This window comes from Microsporum canis, genomic scaffold (genome assembly GCF_000151145.1).
Source record: "Microsporum canis CBS 113480 supercont1.7 genomic scaffold, whole genome shotgun sequence".
NCBI lineage: Eukaryota > Fungi > Ascomycota > Eurotiomycetes > Onygenales > Arthrodermataceae > Microsporum > Microsporum canis.
In genome coordinates, this window is record NW_003299163.1 from 1,487,344 (window position 1) to 1,506,503 (window position 19,160).

General features: G+C 47.8%; 8 protein-coding genes across 8 annotated transcripts; 4 read left to right on the forward strand and 4 right to left on the reverse strand.

The window, feature by feature from the left end:
• Positions 1-516: 516 nt before the first annotated feature.
• On the forward strand, positions 517-3,267 carry MCYG_07751 (conserved hypothetical protein; the record flags this gene model as incomplete). The annotated part of the gene is made up of 6 exons (XM_002843922.1): positions 517-703; positions 766-927; positions 1,106-1,839; positions 2,025-2,649; positions 2,700-2,812; positions 2,860-3,267. The coding sequence occupies 6 exons, from the start codon at positions 517-519 to the stop codon at positions 3,265-3,267; spliced, it is 2,229 nt and encodes a 742-aa protein (XP_002843968.1).
• Positions 3,268-6,398: 3,131 nt separating this feature from the next.
• Positions 6,399-8,263, forward strand: MCYG_07752 (conserved hypothetical protein; the record flags this gene model as incomplete). Its single annotated transcript, XM_002843923.1, has 4 exons — positions 6,399-7,896; positions 7,963-8,000; positions 8,120-8,141; positions 8,235-8,263. The coding sequence occupies 4 exons, from the start codon at positions 6,399-6,401 to the stop codon at positions 8,261-8,263; spliced, it is 1,587 nt and encodes a 528-aa protein (XP_002843969.1).
• Positions 8,264-8,579: 316 nt separating this feature from the next.
• On the reverse strand, positions 8,580-10,425 carry MCYG_07753 (carboxypeptidase cpdS; the record flags this gene model as incomplete). The annotated part of the gene is made up of 4 exons (XM_002843924.1): positions 8,580-9,367; positions 9,436-9,704; positions 9,776-10,079; positions 10,218-10,425. 4 exons carry the CDS (start codon positions 10,423-10,425, stop codon positions 8,580-8,582), a joined length of 1,569 nt encoding a protein of 522 aa, XP_002843970.1.
• Positions 10,426-11,651: 1,226 nt separating this feature from the next.
• MCYG_07754 (conserved hypothetical protein) lies at positions 11,652-12,512 on the forward strand (the record flags this gene model as incomplete). Its single annotated transcript, XM_002843925.1, has 2 exons — positions 11,652-12,242; positions 12,312-12,512. 2 exons carry the CDS (start codon positions 11,652-11,654, stop codon positions 12,510-12,512), a joined length of 792 nt encoding a protein of 263 aa, XP_002843971.1.
• A 68-nt stretch (positions 12,513-12,580) lies between these two features.
• MCYG_07755 (conserved hypothetical protein) lies at positions 12,581-13,381 on the reverse strand (the record flags this gene model as incomplete). Its single annotated transcript, XM_002843926.1, has 2 exons — positions 12,581-13,098; positions 13,235-13,381. 2 exons carry the CDS (start codon positions 13,344-13,346, stop codon positions 12,581-12,583), a joined length of 630 nt encoding a protein of 209 aa, XP_002843972.1.
• A 211-nt stretch (positions 13,382-13,592) lies between these two features.
• MCYG_07756 (alanyl-tRNA synthetase) lies at positions 13,593-16,807 on the forward strand (the record flags this gene model as incomplete). The annotated part of the gene is made up of 6 exons (XM_002843927.1): positions 13,593-13,707; positions 13,790-13,935; positions 14,003-14,029; positions 14,086-14,121; positions 14,181-16,574; positions 16,634-16,807. The coding sequence occupies 6 exons, from the start codon at positions 13,593-13,595 to the stop codon at positions 16,805-16,807; spliced, it is 2,892 nt and encodes a 963-aa protein (XP_002843973.1).
• Positions 16,808-17,285: 478 nt separating this feature from the next.
• Positions 17,286-18,045, reverse strand: MCYG_07757 (peptidyl-prolyl cis-trans isomerase H; the record flags this gene model as incomplete). Its single annotated transcript, XM_002843928.1, has 4 exons — positions 17,286-17,477; positions 17,558-17,695; positions 17,766-17,911; positions 17,970-18,045. The coding sequence occupies 4 exons, from the start codon at positions 18,043-18,045 to the stop codon at positions 17,286-17,288; spliced, it is 552 nt and encodes a 183-aa protein (XP_002843974.1).
• Positions 18,046-18,527: 482 nt separating this feature from the next.
• On the reverse strand, positions 18,528-19,151 carry MCYG_07758 (uncharacterized protein; the record flags this gene model as incomplete). Its single annotated transcript, XM_002843929.1, has 4 exons — positions 18,528-18,705; positions 18,790-18,831; positions 18,894-18,991; positions 19,077-19,151. 4 exons carry the CDS (start codon positions 19,149-19,151, stop codon positions 18,528-18,530), a joined length of 393 nt encoding a protein of 130 aa, XP_002843975.1.
• Between the last annotated feature and the right edge of the window lie 9 nt (positions 19,152-19,160).

Here is a 19,160-nt window from a genome sequence, read left to right on the forward strand (position 1 = left end):
TGGGATGGGATGTCAGAATATCAAAACAGTCCATGAAGTATTTACTGGTTGATCTCTTGATCTATCTTACTTCTCTGGCATTTACCTGTACGTTATCCTCTAGATTGTATTCAGCTGCAATCTAGTGGCACGCGTACCACACTTCAAAGGCCACGCCTTTGCTAGAGCCATAGATGAATGAAATTTAGCCCCCTAGGATTCACGGGAACTTCCGCCAGCTGAAATTTTAGTGACTCCAAATCATGATACAGATATTCATAACAATACCCATCACGGTGTCTACTCAGTTTTTTCCCCAGCTTATTGCTTACTTTTAGGAAACCAATTAGACGAATTATGCCGACTCTCAAACAGCTAACTTGCCATATTGAATGGGCTAACTGCAGTGTACCATTCAAAGAATATAGCGTTACCTATGGAGACGGGTCTGTTGAATGTTTGATTCCAATTCAGCCCGCCTCGACCCCGTTCTCAATCCGCCTCACCTCTAGTGGCTATATTGCCCCTGGCTTAGCCATGTTCGTTTACATTGATGGCGTCTATCAATGTAATCGTAACAGAGATGATCTGATCTTGAGAAAGCCCTCCGGAAAAGTTAAGAAAAGAACTCAAAATGTCAATTTCTGCGTTCGCCAAAAAGAAGAACGCCTAACAGACGGGAGTTGGATTGGAAGGCCGTGGAGATTCGAGCCGCTTCAAATAGGTACGCTATCGCGGTGATGTTTGTCTATTATTAAAGGTTATTCTAATGGATATATCTATTAGTACAACTTATGCCGGGTATGCCAGAGATCAATAGATCCCACTTTGATAACCTAGGCCAAATATGCGTTGTCGTCCTTAGGTGTGAGTCACCATGCGATCAGTATTCGTCAGAGGGCTCCTTAAGCCCAGAATCAGCTATGGCTTTTGGGCCTAATCTAGATGGTAAGAGGCGTTTCAGTCGCGAGGGTCTTTCTTTGGCGCTGATGTACGACACTCATACTACAGATCTCCAGAGCATATCAAGTGACGAATGTTTCCTTCAATCAAGTGATACGGATAAAGAAAACGATACTAGCTGTGGAATTATGGGAGGGCTGTTCGACGGAGTTGACGATTATAGGCACCGCGAACATGATATACAATGCTGCGAATCCTGCGTACGTGAGGAACGCCAGGGGAACCTTGCGGGCCGTGAAGGTCATCGATCCCCTAGAAACCATGAAAATTTCTCTCGTCGACACCATGCAAGCTCAAACCGATTACACTCTCGATGTCAAGTTCATTGGGAGGATAAACCTCGTCGAATTGAAGTATCCGACTGGGAGAAAGGATGGGAGTCATATGATAATGAATCTACCGCGAGCTCAGATTGCATTTATCGAGGATATCGATATTACCGGTCAAGTGGCCCCACTGACCCGATATATAAACGCGAAGCTGAGGACTCGGATAGTCCTCGTTTCTATAGCCGACACTATCTCCCCAAACAAAGACAGTCTCTTTCCCGAAGGCCAAAGGAAAAGCAATCTCCAGAACAGAAGGATAGGAAAATTTATGGGAAACTTCCTCTGGAAGAGACAATGCTCTCTCAAAATCCAGGAGCGCAAGAGATACATAGCGGTAACCGTGGATGCGCCCCTTCCATTGTGCTTAATGTCAACTCTACCCTACCAGCACAGAGGGTGGAACCAGAAACCAACCACCCCTGGCATCAGTGTGCCACTGCCAGATGCTGCACAGAGGATGATACAACAGATGATGCCTGTTATATCGTCTCTAATGACGAGAAAATTAGCAGAAAGTGTCTTCATCATAGTCGTGCTCGCCCTTGTTGCAAACATAGGGAGCCAAGCCGTAAGTCCAAGGGAAATGCCAGAGATACACCAGCAAAGACAGATAATGACGGGAACCACAATGGCAACTGGGATACATCAAATGGGAATCAGAATAATGACAGTTCATCTTGGAGTAAAGATCAAGGTGATGCAAAAGGGAACAGCGGAAACAACACAGAAGTTCCTGCTGACTGGAATGGACAGACAGAAAATCAAAATTACACTACAAACGAAACCAGTTGGGATCAGGGCCAGGGAGATCAAGGGGCCAATGGTAACCCGGATGACTGGAATAAGAACAATTCTAACTCAGGCTCCAATATGCTGGGACAACAAGAAAATCCTACTTCCGACAATGACAATAAATCAAGCGGCCAAGACTGGCTAGCACAAAATATGGATTCAGGCAACGGTGATGCTCCAGCAGCTGGCTGGCCAAGCAATAATTCTAATGACAATGGGAGAAACAATTATAACAGCCAGCATGCCCCTTTAACGAGCCCAAATAATGGGTATAGCAATCCTCAACAGGTTCCATCTAGCCCACCACCACCCCCGATAATTCCAGCCCAAGCGCAAGGGCCAATGTGGGAGACCCCGCCGCCCATTCAGAGAGTGCATACCCTAATAACACCATTTTGTCAAGGACCAGAAGCCAGTGAGCCGCCTTTATATACGGTTCCCGAGCAAGTGGCCCAAGAACGATCACTATCACACCAAGTTCAAGTTGGTAAATCTTCAATATATTCTCACAAGATCAAAGTGCCACAATATATCGATACCATGGAAGAGCCATATGCAAAATTTGTGTTTAAATATCGGGTTAAAGGTGAATACAGCGCTTTCGTCGCCGCTGCCGTTATACTAACTTCTGATTAGGCGTCATCGAATCAGAGATTGGCAAGTCGATTGAACGAGATGTCGAAGCAGAAAGAAAACTTTTGGAGTCTCTCCCTCGTGAAGAGATCCTGAATCAACTACTTCACGCTCAGGTATGCTCTGTCCTCTACCAGACACCATCAATACTAATGGTTTGTAGGGGTTGCTAGCTGCTCAGGCGCTTGGCCAGCCGCTTACTGTCCCATATCAAGTGCAACAACACCAGCGGACCAATTCACGTAATCAACAATATGCCCCAGTTCAACAACAAAGCTCACCACCAAGTAATATCAATAATCACAATCAACGTTCGCAGCCCGGTCCTACGCACTGGAACAGTGCCCCAGCTCAGGAAGAGCTCCTGACTGTTCCATCAAAGCTCACAGGGTATAATGATCGGTCAATTAACGCACCTCAGAGTCCTCAAAACGGTAATTGGGCAGCAAAGCTCACCGCTGGATTGCAAGACGTTCAGCAACAGCAACAGAATGGTTCTAATCACAGCAATGATGCTGCTCCTGCCTGGAATGCCCAAGCTGGACAAGATGAAGCTGGAACCAAATGGTAAAACCGAATGATATTCGTTACTTCGGTGATAGCCAGTAGAGCCAGTAATGTATGCCCAGTTTTTATTCATCATAGCTATAGGAGCATAACCTTTATGAGTTTTAGTGTATTATTTTTACTCCAACTATTATGTGAACATCTTACTCCAGTGCAACAATACAACAGCAACTTTGTGAACGGCTCAAGCTCTATTCACTTGACTCACTTCAAATTATTTTATTTATAACTATGCTACGTCTAGCTCTGGAACTATTTGATGAACAAGCTTTTGTATGCTCTGTCAAGTATGAGTAGTGAATGATGGTCGGTGGAATGCGTTTGCGGGCCCCTCAAGGGGCCCTCAACGCAAACCTAGACACGCGTTCCACCAATTTGGTAGAACGCGTATCCGAGCATATATATAGCGTAAAACAGGTATATTGGCGAGGTTGTAGAATTGTAGAATAAAATCTCTACTTGAATATGTAACTCAATTGAAATTTGTTATATATAAGTACGGTGAATATGAGCCCAACTATAGCTCATTGAATCGAAAAACACGGAGACCAATGGAATAAGCAATAGTTTGGTTAACAACAGTAAAGTCCATCAGCGGACAGTAAAGTACATTAGCAGGGGGAGTAAAGTACATTAGCAGGGATAAAGTACATTAGCAGGGATAAAGTACATTAGCAGGGATAAAGTACGACAGTTACTGAGTCCAGCTATCACTTATTAATCGAAAAACACAACGACCAACTGAATGAGTGATAGCTGAGCTCATCACAGTAAAGGACATAGCAGGGTAGCGGATATGAGCCCAGCCATCTCTCATTCAGTTGGTAGTTGAGCGATTGTCAAAATCTGCCATTCGGCCAAAAAGGCAAGCCCGCGCTAATTGGTGGTGGATAGATCGGTTTGTTGGCAAAATTCTATACTTTAAGCTCCACTCCTGTTGTAAAGAAGGTTATCTGTGGTGTTGACACCGGAGTTTTTAATCATTAGGTTGGCGAGTTCCTTGAGACGGCCTCACGTGGCCAGGTTTCTTCAACCGGCAGACGTGAGGAGAATTCATCAGAGACTTGATTCTTCATGATAACGATGTAAGCACCCGGGATGGCGCCCTACGTTCGAGGTCGAGGAGCTGGGCCGCATCAACAGCGAAGAATACGGCAAGTCAGATGATCAGGGGTTTGAAGAGAGGCATGATGATAGAGACATCTGTTGTATGCAACCTGACCAGTGATTTCTCCTCTTAAAGATGTTAGGTCTCTGTTCCTTGTAGAAGCCAGTGTGCTTATGGCTTGGTAAAGGTAGGATGTTGAAAGGAAGAGGAAAGATTTCAGGGAAACAAGACAGGGAAGGGCAGATATATACAACCAAGAAGCCCTCGTCGACGACTACTGTTGGTGAAGGCTGTGTATTCACATATCCGCCCCTGTAATCTTGTCAGGTTGCATGCAACAGATGTCACTATAAGGTAGTGTATGCACTTCAAAGAGATGGTATCAAAAGAATGTAAATGCTTGACCATGGGTCCTATAAAGGCTGTATTCGGGTGCCAAGCAGTAGTATTTCTGCTTCTGACTTATAGCATGGTGAAAAGACTTGATATAGGCCATCTGTTCGGTATATCAACTGCCTTTCCCACAGTTGGGAGTGTCAGCAAATGGTAACAACAAGCCTTGGTGAATATGATGGCTATACATACTCGTCAGTAGCATGTCTACCTTCCTGAGAGTCTAATACCAGGGGAAGCTGGCATCTTGTATCGCGTATCAGCTCAGCGAGGGTATAACTGTGTGCTTCCTAGAATTAGCTCGTTTCCATAGCGTTCGAGTGTGAGAGAGCCTCTGTACCTCTGATAGACGGCAGAGTAGACGATAGACACGAGATGATCGCTCATGGGGCGTGGTGGAGCGTGTCGTGTCGTGGTATATAAAATAAGCGACGTTGTGTTGTTCTCAGCCGAAGTTGAAGCTATTTGTGCGCGCTAGCCAAACACGGTAGCGAGCGGATGACTAATACACTAATCTGACAAAATCGCACCCAGGAATGCCGCAGGAAAATAGGACGAATGATGGCACCGTAGTAAGACTTATTTGGCAGTTGACTAGAGGACTGTGTAGCTAGTCCAGATGGAGATGTTATATAACGTCTCGAAAGCCCGAAAGCTGCGTCTAAGAACAGAATGTGGCTGTGGTATGGAGGTTGTCGTTCCTGAGTGGTCGCTGGCCTTGCTGAGACTAATCATACAAGATATCACGTGATCCACTCCTTGCCGACAAAGAAAATCTTCAAAACCAGATATAAATCCGGCTGTTTTCTCTATTATTTATCGTCTCTCTCAGTCTGGATAAACCAGACAGTAGCTCCCCTGAGGCGAAATACTGCGATCAACTGCATGTTGGCCCTGTGTCTGCCGCCCAAGGGAATCCTACCAGAGGACGTGAGCTGCGTGCATACCAGCATCGACATCATGAAGCCTCAAAGAAGCCAGCCAGCTAACAATATCAATGTGAGGCAGGCTCAAAGAGTCCTCGTTTGCTCTTATATCACTCTTAGGGAACTCTCCCTGGGGCGTCCTTTGGATCATATCGCGACCCTTTGTCGGCGCATCCTCGACCTCATCACGACCCAAAAGGCGAATTCCGCCAGCTCTTTTATGAGTAGCATTTGGTCTTATAGAGAAAACCGCTATCATGAACAGATATATATAGCCATATATATAGTCATATATGGGGACAAAATGTAGTTTATATATTTTGTCTCCCACTGAATAAAATGGTCTCTTTCCCTCTGATTTTTTCTCTCGCCGGCTGTCGCTTCCACTTGGAACTTGATACTGCAGGCAAAAAAGCCCCTGCTGGATATCTTTAACGGCAGGCTGGACAGCTTGTAGGATTGCTGATTTTACTATTGTTATTATTATCATCATTTTGGCCCTTTCACTGCCGTCGATTTACCTCCGATACCCAATATATCAACTACCATTCAATTCTCCTACTTCGACAGAGAGCCCTTCTTATACTTCATATCCTGTTCGTGGCAAGAGTAATGGCAGAAGAAAGGTTTGCTCAAGCACATACCATCTGCAGTTGGAAATATCTAACAAATATTCATACATGAAGCGAGACAGCGACAACGTTCAGGATGGAGCCGGGGACTACCTATGTACAAAAACTCCCTTCAGGAAAGGTTGGATTCGTTCGTCGTCCAATAAAGATCAAACCAACAAAATCGATACTTGCCGATGCCTTTCTACCTAACCGGGACGGCCCAGCATGGACGCCTCCTTATACCTGCAACCTCGATCCGCCTCCTACGGATACTATAGACCTTAAAGATACAAACCGGCCACTGCCTCTGACGGACGGGCCGTCTCAATCTTATCATCACTGCCGAGAGTGCCAGCTAGCTGCAAGAAAATATGACCCGGTAGTTTCTAACTTGGGCCATCGTGATGCAGCCGCCGATGCTCTTCCGCCTGCGCCATCCCCTATTATAGAACCACACAGTCCGACATACCCTAGGATTCATGCTGCTCCAGCGGCAGAGACAAGACATAGGTGTGCCGTATGTGGACGGTATCGCTCGCCTTCATACCAATATCGACATCCGATCTTACCAGGCCGGATACCTCCCACTAGTGTGTGTCGTAAGTGTCGATTTACCTACACTTCTAGTAGTGACAGCACCGAAAGCGATGATACAGACAGGCGATCTAGAGGGCGAAAGCGTAGTAGAGGGAGGCGTAGCAGTTCGAGACAGCGTCCTAATAAGGAGCCTTTCATTCAACCCTCTCCGCCCCCTCAAATATTACTTCAAGCTCCTCCTCAGGCCAGTCAGCCTCAACAAGCTCCTATTTCTCCTCCTACCCCTCCGCTGCCCCCTGCAGTTACGAGGATAGAGTCCTCTCCTAACATATTCCATTTCTGCCCTAACCCTCCGGGCCTATGTACGTTTCGCAGTCGGAGGGACTCCTACGATTACGGCCTTCCATCTCCCGCGAGTAGTCCTCACTGTTGCGCTACCCAGAGCCGCCATTATATACCTGATTATAAGGAGACAGGCAGTTCTTGCTGCTTGCATAGTCATCATCACCACTGTCGCCATCGTGAATCCAGGCCTTACACTCTTCGGAGGTCAAGGAGCGTTGATGAGCCTCAGATTGTTCCACCAGAGAGCCCCAGAAGATCAGCTGTCCACGAGGATATATCGCCTCCTAGACAAGTTGATAGACCTAACACTCAAGATATTGACCCGTGGTCAAGGCCTACAAATGAGAATTGGGCTAACAGCCACGAACGCTTGAGAAAACCCCGATCGCCAACTTGCTCACCCTCACCGGTGCGGGAAAGGCGCCGCGTAGAGTCGTGTAGTTTCTCTCCACCAAGAGACAAGCAGCCATCTCGAACAAAGATGTGCAGATTTGCTCCAGAAGAAACGAGAAGCCCATCAAACGTCCAATACCAAACATGGGATGGAGACCGTCCAGGACGAAAGTATAGCCATACGATATCAAGAGACGAAGAAGACAGCGGCTGGTATAATGCCCAAGAGTACGAGAAGCCGGTTTACATCCGGTCTTCCAGGGGTCTCAACAACCAACCGCAACCCTCTCAAGTCATTACAGACAGGAGCTCTTCTAGTAAGTATTATAATGATTTCTCATAATTCGGGGATTCCATGTACGTGCATGCTGACCTATATGCAGACACTATATTTATACCAAAAGCTCGCCGTCAGTTCGGAGTAAGATATGGTGTGTCCCGGCCAGCGCAGCAGTGGAGCTACGAATCCAGAGAGCGTGAACCTGAGAGCCGTTTCCGGGAACACCAGCCTCCTATCTCACGGAGAGTGACTGCCAACAGACCAAGTTATACCTACCCGACAGTACGTGATGAGCAGGATGAACAGGACGCTGTTCAGGGGTATAGCAATATGAGAAATGAAGAGTGGGATAACAATTATTCTGACAATCATAAGATTATCGAGGGACAACGCGGCATCTATAATCCTCGAGCTGCCCGAAACCCAAGTGGTGGGCACCAGGCCAGGGCACGGGAGCGATCGGTTGTTTGGTAACATCGTTATTTACAGTGTTACATGGAGATTCCCGCGAACCGATTGTTGGTTAACAGTGGCACAACAAACTATATATACTTACTCCAAAGGCAGCGGAGCTGCCTGCGTGGAAGGAGATCAAGCAGAGCTATCATTATATTATGGGCATTAATTATATTTGATAGATTAACCTATATACATATCCAGTACTCATGTCTACGTATAATATGTAGTAGATATATATCTATGAACTCTGAGAGCTGTCCCTTACTGGGAAAGATCATCAATTCTGCCCAACAAGTACTCCAGGACTCTGTACGAGGCAGCTGGGTTGTACTGAGGACCCATATGGCCAGTCAGATAGAGTTCGACGTAGGTAAGTTTTCGCTCTGTATGGTGGCGACCCATAACACCTGCTCCGGTAAGGGTGCTCAAGCTGCCGCGTTCATGATATGGCACGAAAAGAGGCTTGGCAGGCTCCTGTGAGAAACCCTGCGCTCCACCCCAGGTCATATTCTGGATACTCAACAGAGTTCCGTTGCTGATCAGGACGTAGTCCAGATCTCCATGTGCAATGATCGTACGAGGAGACTTCTCAATGATATCCGGTATGATAGTGAAGGACGAAGGCTGCGAGTTATCCTTTCCATCCACGAAGACGGGATGCTCAGAGCATTCAGTCCATTTCTGAAGTGGCGCATTAATCGCCTTTTGCACATCGGTGCGGTTGAAGTATACGTTTGCGCCGGCGGGCAGGTATTCGAAACTTCCTGGGAAACCAAGCACATCGTACAGGAGTGGGCAGGTGGTGGCCACTTGGTACACGTCGAAGCATGGGTTGACGAGAGAGATGGCGTCGAAGATGGCGGTCCAGACGTCGCACTCTGGGGTAGCCTTGGGGAGGGCGGGGAGTTTACCCTTGGGTGGGTAGACGAGGTGTTCTTTCATGTAGGAAGTGTAGCCGCACTTGTCGGCCATGTCATGGATTTGCTTGCTGAAGGTCTCGTTGAATGGGAAGAGACCCTTCCAGTGGTCTACGAAGGGGACGGCGGGAACTATAGTGGATTTGTCGTTAGTTATGGACAAAGTGGCATGAAGACAAGAGAGGTGGCGGGTAGCTTACCTTGGGTGAGAACTTCATCGGCGTTGATGGATGGGTCGAAGATCATAGTGCTCTCGACGTTGAAGTATCTCTTGTTCTTCTTTTCAAACATCGCATGGGCAATATAAGGGACGTATAGTCCAGCATAGCTTTCTCCGACAATGTAGATCTTCTTGCCGTGCAGGTCGAAGGTATCCACAAAGTTCCTGAAAAATCCCAAGAATTGAGTGGCAACATCTTCTTCGGACCTCGCAGATGGCTTTCCTTGCGAGAAGCCAGTTCCAACAGGCCTAGATAAGTTGTTGTTAGTTTAAGTTGCCGTACGAGCATACGGGGTAGATTCGTAGTTTGGTTGACTCACTGTTCCACCCAGACCATGTTGGTCAACTTGTTCCAGGCCCATGGGTTAGGGACTGGGTAAAGGGTTCCGTATTGCCAGCTGAAGGGACCATTCTCTTGGAGAAAGCCTTCCAGGGAACTGCAGCCTGGGCCCCCATTGAGCCAGATGGTGATCTCATCCTTTGCAGCGGGGTTTTCAGATGGGAAGTACCAGAAGTAAAGTTGACGGCTTTCACCCCGCCTGGTGGAAATGGGCATGAGACCAGCATATGATTCACCAACGTCAAACTGGACCTCTGGAATACTCTTTCCATCGACAGCATACTCTACAATTGGGGGTAAATGTTAGCTATCTTGAGCTCATTAGACTGATCATGCAGGGGGGCGCAATTTTCCCACACGGCCATTGACCGGGTGTTCAAATTACTCTAAACAACTGGACAGAGTTGAAGAGGGTGACCAACTCTTTGTCTTGTGGTTCAAATGAGAACTCTGACGCTTTTCCACCGTGGCTCCTGGGAATGTTCCGGTGAAGTCAACGGTTGGAATATTGCGGGCAGCAGGCAATGGGTCTCTTCTGCCTACATGTTGCAAGCTTCGTCGGTTAGGAAGAACTGCAACGGCAGCATCTATGGCCGAGAGGGCCAAGACGAAGAATGAGAGTCCACGCATCTTCAGAGAGTAAGGGTGGAATTCAACCACTCAGGGCTTGCTCTTGAAGAAAGGAAAGAATTGGTATCTTCTGGCGCACACAGAAGGGAGGGAAAAAGAAAGAAGAAAAGCCAGGGAGATCCTCCTGGTAAATATATAAGGAAGCATTCCAGAAGACAAAAAAGAAAAATTTTCTTTCCCCCTCCCTTGACAGCTGGGTTCGTGTGCAGGCATACATTTTCGTGTTGAATATCATCATTTCCATTCCCGGGTATACGGCCATATGTGGAGAAACAATAGGTAGGGATTCCCCATCCACCCCGCGCAGACTCGCAGTTAAACTCGTATATCCTGGGCAAGCGATAAGAGTACCCCGTATAGTTAGATTGCAGTCATGAAAAAAACCGAGCTAAGCTTTCCAAGCCGGCGGCGAATAATTCGTTGCTTTTCTATACTCGCGGCAAAAGGGAAACATGGCAGGCTGGAAACCATCGCTGTCTTGTGAATATAAGCCACAAAGAAGGCACACGAGGAAATAGAGCCCAAGGTGAGGGGAATTAGATGGATGCGCCAACGCGATCCCTGGCTTAGCTCGATATCACAGGCTGGTATTCCCAGAAGCCACCGAATTAATCCTATCAGTTAAGGTAACATCGGCCGGGGTTGTGAGCTAGCGAACCCTGGTTGTCAGCGGGACTTCCGGAGACACGACCTTGGACAAGCAACCTGCCCGGCGCTTTTATGTTTGCGTCCTAGCATGCTGTGGCGAGCTGCATCGCTCGGTTTGTTTATATGCTGTTTTCTTTCTGGTTGTCTGCATACCATATATCGACGGTCCCCGTTTGCCCAACCGGGAGTCGACATGGCCGACCTGGAGTTGCCAACGGACAAACGGTGGATAAATATCGTCATCCGCATTTCCGCTCGTCAATGGTGACTTTTTACGCCCTTTAACGGCCAGCAACATCGCACGAACTGGCTGGCTTGTCGTCTTCATCGTGTTTTTATCAGCTGAAAGTTGAAAAGTCGAACTTTTCGAATCAAAAAAACCACAAAAAATCTTCCGGGTTTCCGTTTTGGGACGAGAGATTATATAAGACAAAGCACGTGATATTAGTAATGAAAGAATCACGTGACTATATTTATCAAAGTTGATGAAAAGAAGAAGAATAGAAATAAATAAAGAAGAAGAAGAAGAAGAAGAAGAAGAAGAAGACGTCATAATGGCAGGGGCTTATGGGCCGGTAATGCCACCGAAGCGCAAGCTTGACAGTGAAGAAGGAGACGAAGATGTTGGCCCAGCCAGACCAGATACGCCGCCGAAGAGGACCAGGGTGATGGGACCGGCACTTCCGCCGCCCAGCTCACGACCAGAGAGTGATAAAGATGAAGACGACGATGAAGATGAAGAAGATGATAGTGATGACGAATATGGGCCTTCCCTCCCTCCTCCGGCCTCCTCGACCTCTGCCGTAAAGCATGAGACGCCCACGGAGCCCATACCAGGCAGCGCAGAGCCCGAACCAGAAGTGATCAAACGAGACGACTGGATGTTGAAACCACCCGATCAGCTCAACCTCTCGGCCCGTATGGACCCTACAAAGCTGAAGAACCGAAAGTTCAACACGGGCAATCCTGCGCGGCCGGGAGCCTCGAAGGCTGGCGGGCCGTCGAACACCTGGACCGAGACCGTGGAGGAGAAGAGAAAGCGCCTGCAGAATGAAGTCATGGGCATACAGGCCCCGGCCGCTGCGTCGGCTGCGTCTGAACAGGACCCTGCAAAGGCATTGGCGGCCGAACGTGCAGAGAAGATGTCAAAACATATTCGCGAGTATAACGTGAGCATCCCCCCAAAGCTTTGTATCTTGCGTTGAACAGGCAGACTAATCGGGCTGTGAGGACGACAGGAAAACAATAGGAACAAATCACTGTACTCCCAGCATAAAACTAGCGCGGAAGAGCAAGAGAAGGACGACCCGAGTGCTCGAGCGTTCGACAAGGAGAAGGATATCAGGGCTCCGTCGAAGATCAGCCATTCTCAACGCAGAGAGATGCTCAACAAGGCTGCCGACTTTAACTCACGCTTTTCCGGTGGGAGTTTTCTATAGATCAACGGGGCACTACATAAAGATACCATTATTGTATAGTTCGGCTATTACTACCAGTACTCTCAAGTCTAGCTATCATCGATCTCCATGGGATCCGAATCGTAGACCGGTGATTGTTCACCATCGACAGATACGGCCGGTGTGCCCTCCGCCTGTCCACCGTAGGCCTCAGTCATCCTTTCTCTGGCTCTCTCTCTCGCATCTGTCATCGCTGCTCGAACACTGTCCTGCTCAGTCGGTATGCCCAACGATGCCGGCACACGATAGAGCACCAGCTCGTTGTTCCTCTCCTCAGGCTTTGGTTTATGCGTAAGAACCGACTCGGGGACCGACATCAGCTTCTTTTCCATCCCAGGCATGAATTTGAAGGTCTGTCTCCTCTCTTCTGCCTCTATCTCGGCGATCTCCTCTTCTAGATCTGTGATGTATACTCGTGTTTTTGTCTCGTCAACCTGCATGCCATCGCCATTACTGACGCCGGAGAACGCATCTCTCGACGAGCCGGCCGTCTCACGTCCGTCTGTCCGCACTGGAGCTTCTGTTGCTGCTGCTGCTGTTGTCCCAGACAGACTATCGGATAATTTCTCTGTATAATCCACCAAGAAGTTAGCCTCAAGCTTTTATCAACTTTTTCATTCTTCCTTGCAAAGGACAAAAAGCCCGTCCTTCTATCCTGTCAACCGACAATAGAAGAGGCAGAGAGAAACAGCTTCAAGGCATACCAAGTCGTAGCCGGTCGAACTTCTTCCTCAGTCGTCTCTCCCCGTCGAGCTCCTCGTCCGCAGCTCTCTTCCCTCGACGTTTTTCGACTCTCCCCGCCGCTGCTGGCGCCATCGATCGTACATCACAGAGACATCACAAGAGACATCGTTATATATATAGCTTTGTCTTGGGGCTGCTGCGAAGAAGAAGAACGAAAGCGAGAGAAACTGGAACGGAGAAAACGTTTGGATGGGCGCAAGGTTTGCTAATCCACTCTTGGGTGTGACTCGCTCACTCAGGACGGCCGCAAGCTCGACTTTTCTTCCTCGCTGCAACAACCGCACTTCTCGCAGTTCATATCGCTGGACGTCGCTCAGGATGGCTGCTTCGACTACTTCTCAACCGCCCGCGGGCCAGGAGACGGTGGAATGGCCGGCGTTGCGCGTGCGTGATACGTTCCTGGACTACTTCAAGAAGAACGGCCATACCTTTGGTATGATTATATCTTTTGATACCTACATATATTACATCCTATCTGTCCTCAGTATTGGACTGCTAGCTGACTTGTCTCTCAGTGCCCTCCTCCTCGGTTGTCCCGTTGTCGGATCCCACACTGCTTTTCGCCAACGCGGGGATGAATCAGTATAAGAGCATATTCTTAGGCACCATTGACCCCAATTCAGATTTTGCACAGTTAAAGCGTGCGCATAACTCGCAGAAGGTCGGTCTTCTACTGGATACGGCTCTGTTGCTTATGGTCTAAACGCTAACCTTGCTCCTTTTTGCAGTGTATACGTGCTGGAGGGAAACATAATGTACGACCCCGCCATTGTAGAAATGCCCTATATGAGGGAGTCTAACCGGTCTATAGGATCTCGATGATGTTGGAAAAGACAGTTATCACCATGTGAGTTGGACTCTGTTCAAGAGTAGACGGCTGGAGCTGACGAAAAAAATCCTTCATAGACCTTTTTTGAGATGTTGGGCAACTGGAGTTTTGGCGATTACTTCAAAAAGGAGGCCATCCAATTTTCCTGGGAGCTTCTCACCAAAGTTTACGGTTTAGATCCTGAGAGACTCTATGTTACCTATTTTGAAGGAAACGAGGGAGCCGGCGTTGGCCCTGATATAGAAGCAAGGGACATATGGCGGAGCGTCGGAGTTAAAGACGACCATATCCTCACCGGTGACATGAAAGATAACTTTTGGGAGATGGGAGACCAGGGACCGTGTGGGCCTTGCAGTGAAATCCATTATGACAGAATCGGAGGTCGAAATGCCGCCCATCTCGTCAATCAGGACGATCCGGACGTTCTGGAGATCTGGAACAACGTTTTTATACAATATAACCGTGAGCCGGATAGGTCCCTGCGGCCACTCCCAAACAAGCACATTGACACTGGTCTGGGTTATGAGAGACTGGTGTCGATTCTGCAGGACAAGTCGTCGAACTATGACACCGACGTCTTCACTCCACTCTTTACTGCCATCCAGAATATCACAGGTGCCCGGCGGTATACCGGCAAATTCGGTGCTGAGGATACTGATGGAATAGATACCGCCTACCGAGTCGTTGCTGATCATCTAAGAACACTCACCTTCGCAATTACCGACGGAGCAGCTCCTAACAACGAAGGACGGGGTTATGTTGTTCGTCGCGTGCTCCGAAGAGGTGTGCGTTATGCCAGGAAATACCTAAAGGTCGAGATTGGCAGCTTCTTTTCCAAACTTGTCCCTGCTCTCGTAGAGCAGATGGGTGACATGTTCCCGGAAATCAAAAGAAAACAAAACGATGTCATGGAGATTCTGGACGAGGAAGAAGTATCCTTTGCCAAAACCCTTGATCGCGGTGAGCGTCAGTTTGAGTATTACGCTCAACAAGCGTTGGAAGCCGGTGCTGGGAAGCTTCATGGCGCTGACGTTTGGCGACTCTATGATACCTTTGGATTCCCCGTTGACCTTACTCGACTGATGGCGGAGGAGCGGCAGCTGACCATCGACGACGCCGAATTCGAAGAAGCTCGTCTTAAGGCCAAGGAGGCCAGTAAAGGTCAAGCCAAAACTGCATCAGATCTCCTCAAACTGACCGTTCACACTTTGAGCACTCTTGAGAAGAACGGCGTACCAAAGACCAACGATGACGCCAAGTTCGGAAAGGGAAATATCGTTGCCAATATCAAGGCCATCTGCCACGGAAAGGAGGTTATTGACTCAACAAAGGATATTCCTGCCAATGAACAGATCGGCATCATTCTCGATAAGACCAATTTCTATGCCGAACAAGGCGGGCAAGAGTACGATACCGGAAAGATCATCATCGATGGTCAGGCTGAGCTGGATGTCCAAAACGTCCAGATGTACGGTGGTTATGTTCTGCATACCGGCTTTATCAAGTACGGTAACTTCTCTGTCAACGACTCTGTCATTGCAGAGTACGATGAACTACGCCGATGGCCAATTAGGAATAACCATACTGGCACTCACATTCTCAATTTTGCTCTCAGGGAGGTCCTAGGGGATGGCATCGACCAGAAGGGCTCCCTTGTTGCAGCTGAGAAGCTGCGTTTCGACTTCTCGCACAAATCTGCCGTCTCAGACAGTGACTTAGAGAAGATTGAAGCCAAGTCTACCGATTACATCCGTCAGAACTGTGCCGTCTACTCACAGGAAGTACCTCTCGCGACTGCCCGTGAAATCACCGGCGTTCGTGCCGTATTTGGAGAAACATACCCCGACCCCGTACGTGTGGTATCCGTCGGTGTTGAACTTGATGAGATTCTAAAAAACGTCAAAGACCCCCGCTGGGAGGGTGTCAGTATCGAATTCTGCGGTGGCACCCACGTCCAGAAGACCGGCGACATCAAGGACCTTGTCATTCTTGAAGAAAGTGGAATTGCCAAAGGAATTCGTCGCATCATCGCTGTGACAGGCGAAGAGGCACATGAGGTCCAGCGTGTCGCTCGCGAGTTTGGCGAACGTCTTAACCGCTTCGAAAAGATGGCCGCGGGCCCTGAGAGAGATGCTGAAGTTAAGAGTCTACAAGTTGACCTCAACCAGCTCACTATCTCCGCTGTTGAGAAGGCCAAGTACCGCAACCAGTTCACTCAGATCCATAAGAAAATCACGGATGCTCAGAAGGCAGCTCAGAAGGCTGAGGTGAAAACTGCCATTGATGCTATCTCCTCCTACTTTGAGCAGAACAAGGACAGCCAGTCGTTGGTTATCAAACTACCAATCTCTGCCAATCAGAAGGCGATTAGCGAATCTTTGGCTCATGTCAAATCGAAGTTAAGCGGCAAGGCGCTATACGTCTTCGCCGCCGATACATCCAAGGTTGCCCATGGATGTTACGTTACTCCGGTATGTTCTGCACAGTACATCCTATCTACATTCTTATACTTGCGACTAATATATAATAGGACCTCACCGCCAAAGGGGCATCGGCTAACGAGTGGGCTAGTGCCGTATCTGGCATTGTAGGAGGCAAAGCAGGAGGCAAGGCACCCGTCGCGATCGGCAACGGTACCGAAGTTAACAAAGTCGACGAAGCCCTGGATGAAGCCACAAAGTATCTTGAGAAATTTAAACTCTGATACGAGTTCCATCCCCTGTTGACCCTTCGTTAACTTATTTGCATCTTTCCTTTTTCTTGCATTTGTTTTAAACTTCTTCGAAAAGGGTATATCATATCATCGGCGGGAGGGTTCATATAGTATATCAAGATAACACATCATAGATTTGATGCCTTGTTTATTTAAAACAAAAAACCTTAGGTGACATAACTAAGCATTTAACCATATTGTAGATAAGGAGTGACAAGCATGCTTTTTAGGAGTACAGCAACGGGCCGCCCTTAACGCCCAACGCTTAAAATGCTTATGCGTGACCGAGAACTGCACCACGTTGTACAAATAGTTCGTAGAGCTAAGGAGACCATATGATCCTATTAATTGTTCCCCAACTGCAGCCACAGCTCCTGTTACTGCGTATTTAGCCTATTTTTAGTGAATCTTGAGGAAAATACGAATATTGGCCAATGATCTAATTTGGGCCTAATTATCACCTTCTCCATCACATCTCTCCGCACTGCGCAATTACAACATCCTGGTTCGGCTTATCCCTTGTAGTGCGCGTATTCTCTATCATACGCACAATATCCATACCATCTATTACGCGGCCAAAGACGACATGTTTGTTGTTGAGGAATGGAGTGGCGGTGGTAGTTATGAAGAACTGGCAGCCATTGGTGTTCGGGCCCGAATTCTTCACCGGGAAACAAGTTCCGGTTAGAATGGATGGTATGAAGAAAAAATTAACTGGGGTATAAGGAAATAAACACGTACAGCCATGCTAAGCACTCCCGGCCCGTCATGGGTGAGATTGAAGTTTTCATCTGCGAACGAGGCTGTTCCGTAGATACATGTTCGGCCAGACCCGTCGCCATTGATGAAATCTCCTCCTTGGATCATGAAATCTTTAATCTATATACGGATTAGCATTTACCGTAAGGCAGGAATACTTGGTTCATAAATAAAAAAGTTGGAGACTTACCACTCGGTGGAACTTACAGCCCTTATAACCCTGTGGCCGGCCACGGGCATTCTTCGTCTCGCCGGTACAGAATTGTCTGAAATTCTCAGCTGTTCGAGGCACAACATTGGAGAAGAGTTCTATTTTAATACGTCCAAGCGGTTCACCTAGATATCGTGTAAGTAATTAATGCTAGGATATAGTTATGCGTCTGGATCTAAGCACCTCCGAGGGTAATGTCGAAAAACACGATCGGGTTATGGTTTCCCCCTGCAGGAGTAGAAGGCTGTTGTGCGCTCATATCGAACCGACTTTGAATTAAATGCGTGGTATGGGTAGTAGAAATGGTAACTGGTGAATTTTGTATCAATCGAGTTTGGCTATTAGTTGAGATGTCGGATAAATTAAGCGCCAGCCGCGCACAACCAACAAAAAGATTCGTATAAAATCTACCTTTGGCCGCGAACACCGATGATCTCTAGGGAGAGTGGATTCTCTCTCATCCCAATCAGAGATCAATCAACTTGGCAATAGAATAATGTCATATGGAGAAATTACCGATACCTAGTGGTTTGAGCTTTATGCGTCAATGGTGTATGTACAAGTATGTATATTTATATTCTGTATCTCCAAGATTCGTGATCAACGTAGAAATAGCCTCCCTACTCTATATCCGACATTTCAAAGTTTGTTCTGAAACTATTACAGGGAAGCAATTATATTATAGTGCACTTAGCCCGCCCGGTTCCCCTGCAATATGTCTGCCTTCAACCCAGAACTAGCCTACGAAGAGGGCGTAGGAGTGGGCGTGGGAGTAGGCGTGGGGGTAGGTTGGGTAGGTTCAGGCTGGGTTGGCTTGGGGTCAGACACAGGCTTGCATAGGAAGCTGCGGACTTCGAATTTGAACCTGGAAACATTCTCTGTGAAGTGTTCCGTCTCTCTTCCCTGGCAGTGAAGTTGACTAGAACAATCGATTAGTTACAGAGAATACTCGGGCAGGATGAAATGGATGATAGATTTAGAACAAGCCCAAGAGTCGACGTACGAATAGAAGACACAGTCATAGCCTTTGGGGAGATCCGCAGACCTAGAACAAGCCGGTTAGTTTAATACGCGACTCATGTTGTGGTGAGTGAGGAATGAGCATACATAACCCAAGAGTCGTGGAAGTCCTCACACTCGCCGTCATGGACGGTCACTGGGAATGGAGATTGCGCGCCATTGGGAGATTGGAAATAGCCAATGACCTAATACCCCAGTGTCAATAAGAATGCCACCCAAGAATGGGGAGAAGTGATCGGTCTGATAGCCAGATACTATGTAAACACATACTTTTGGTTCTTCACCAGCAACGGCTGTGGCACAAAGGCCCAGGAACATGGCAACTACAGCGCTGGCGACACGCATGTTGGCAAG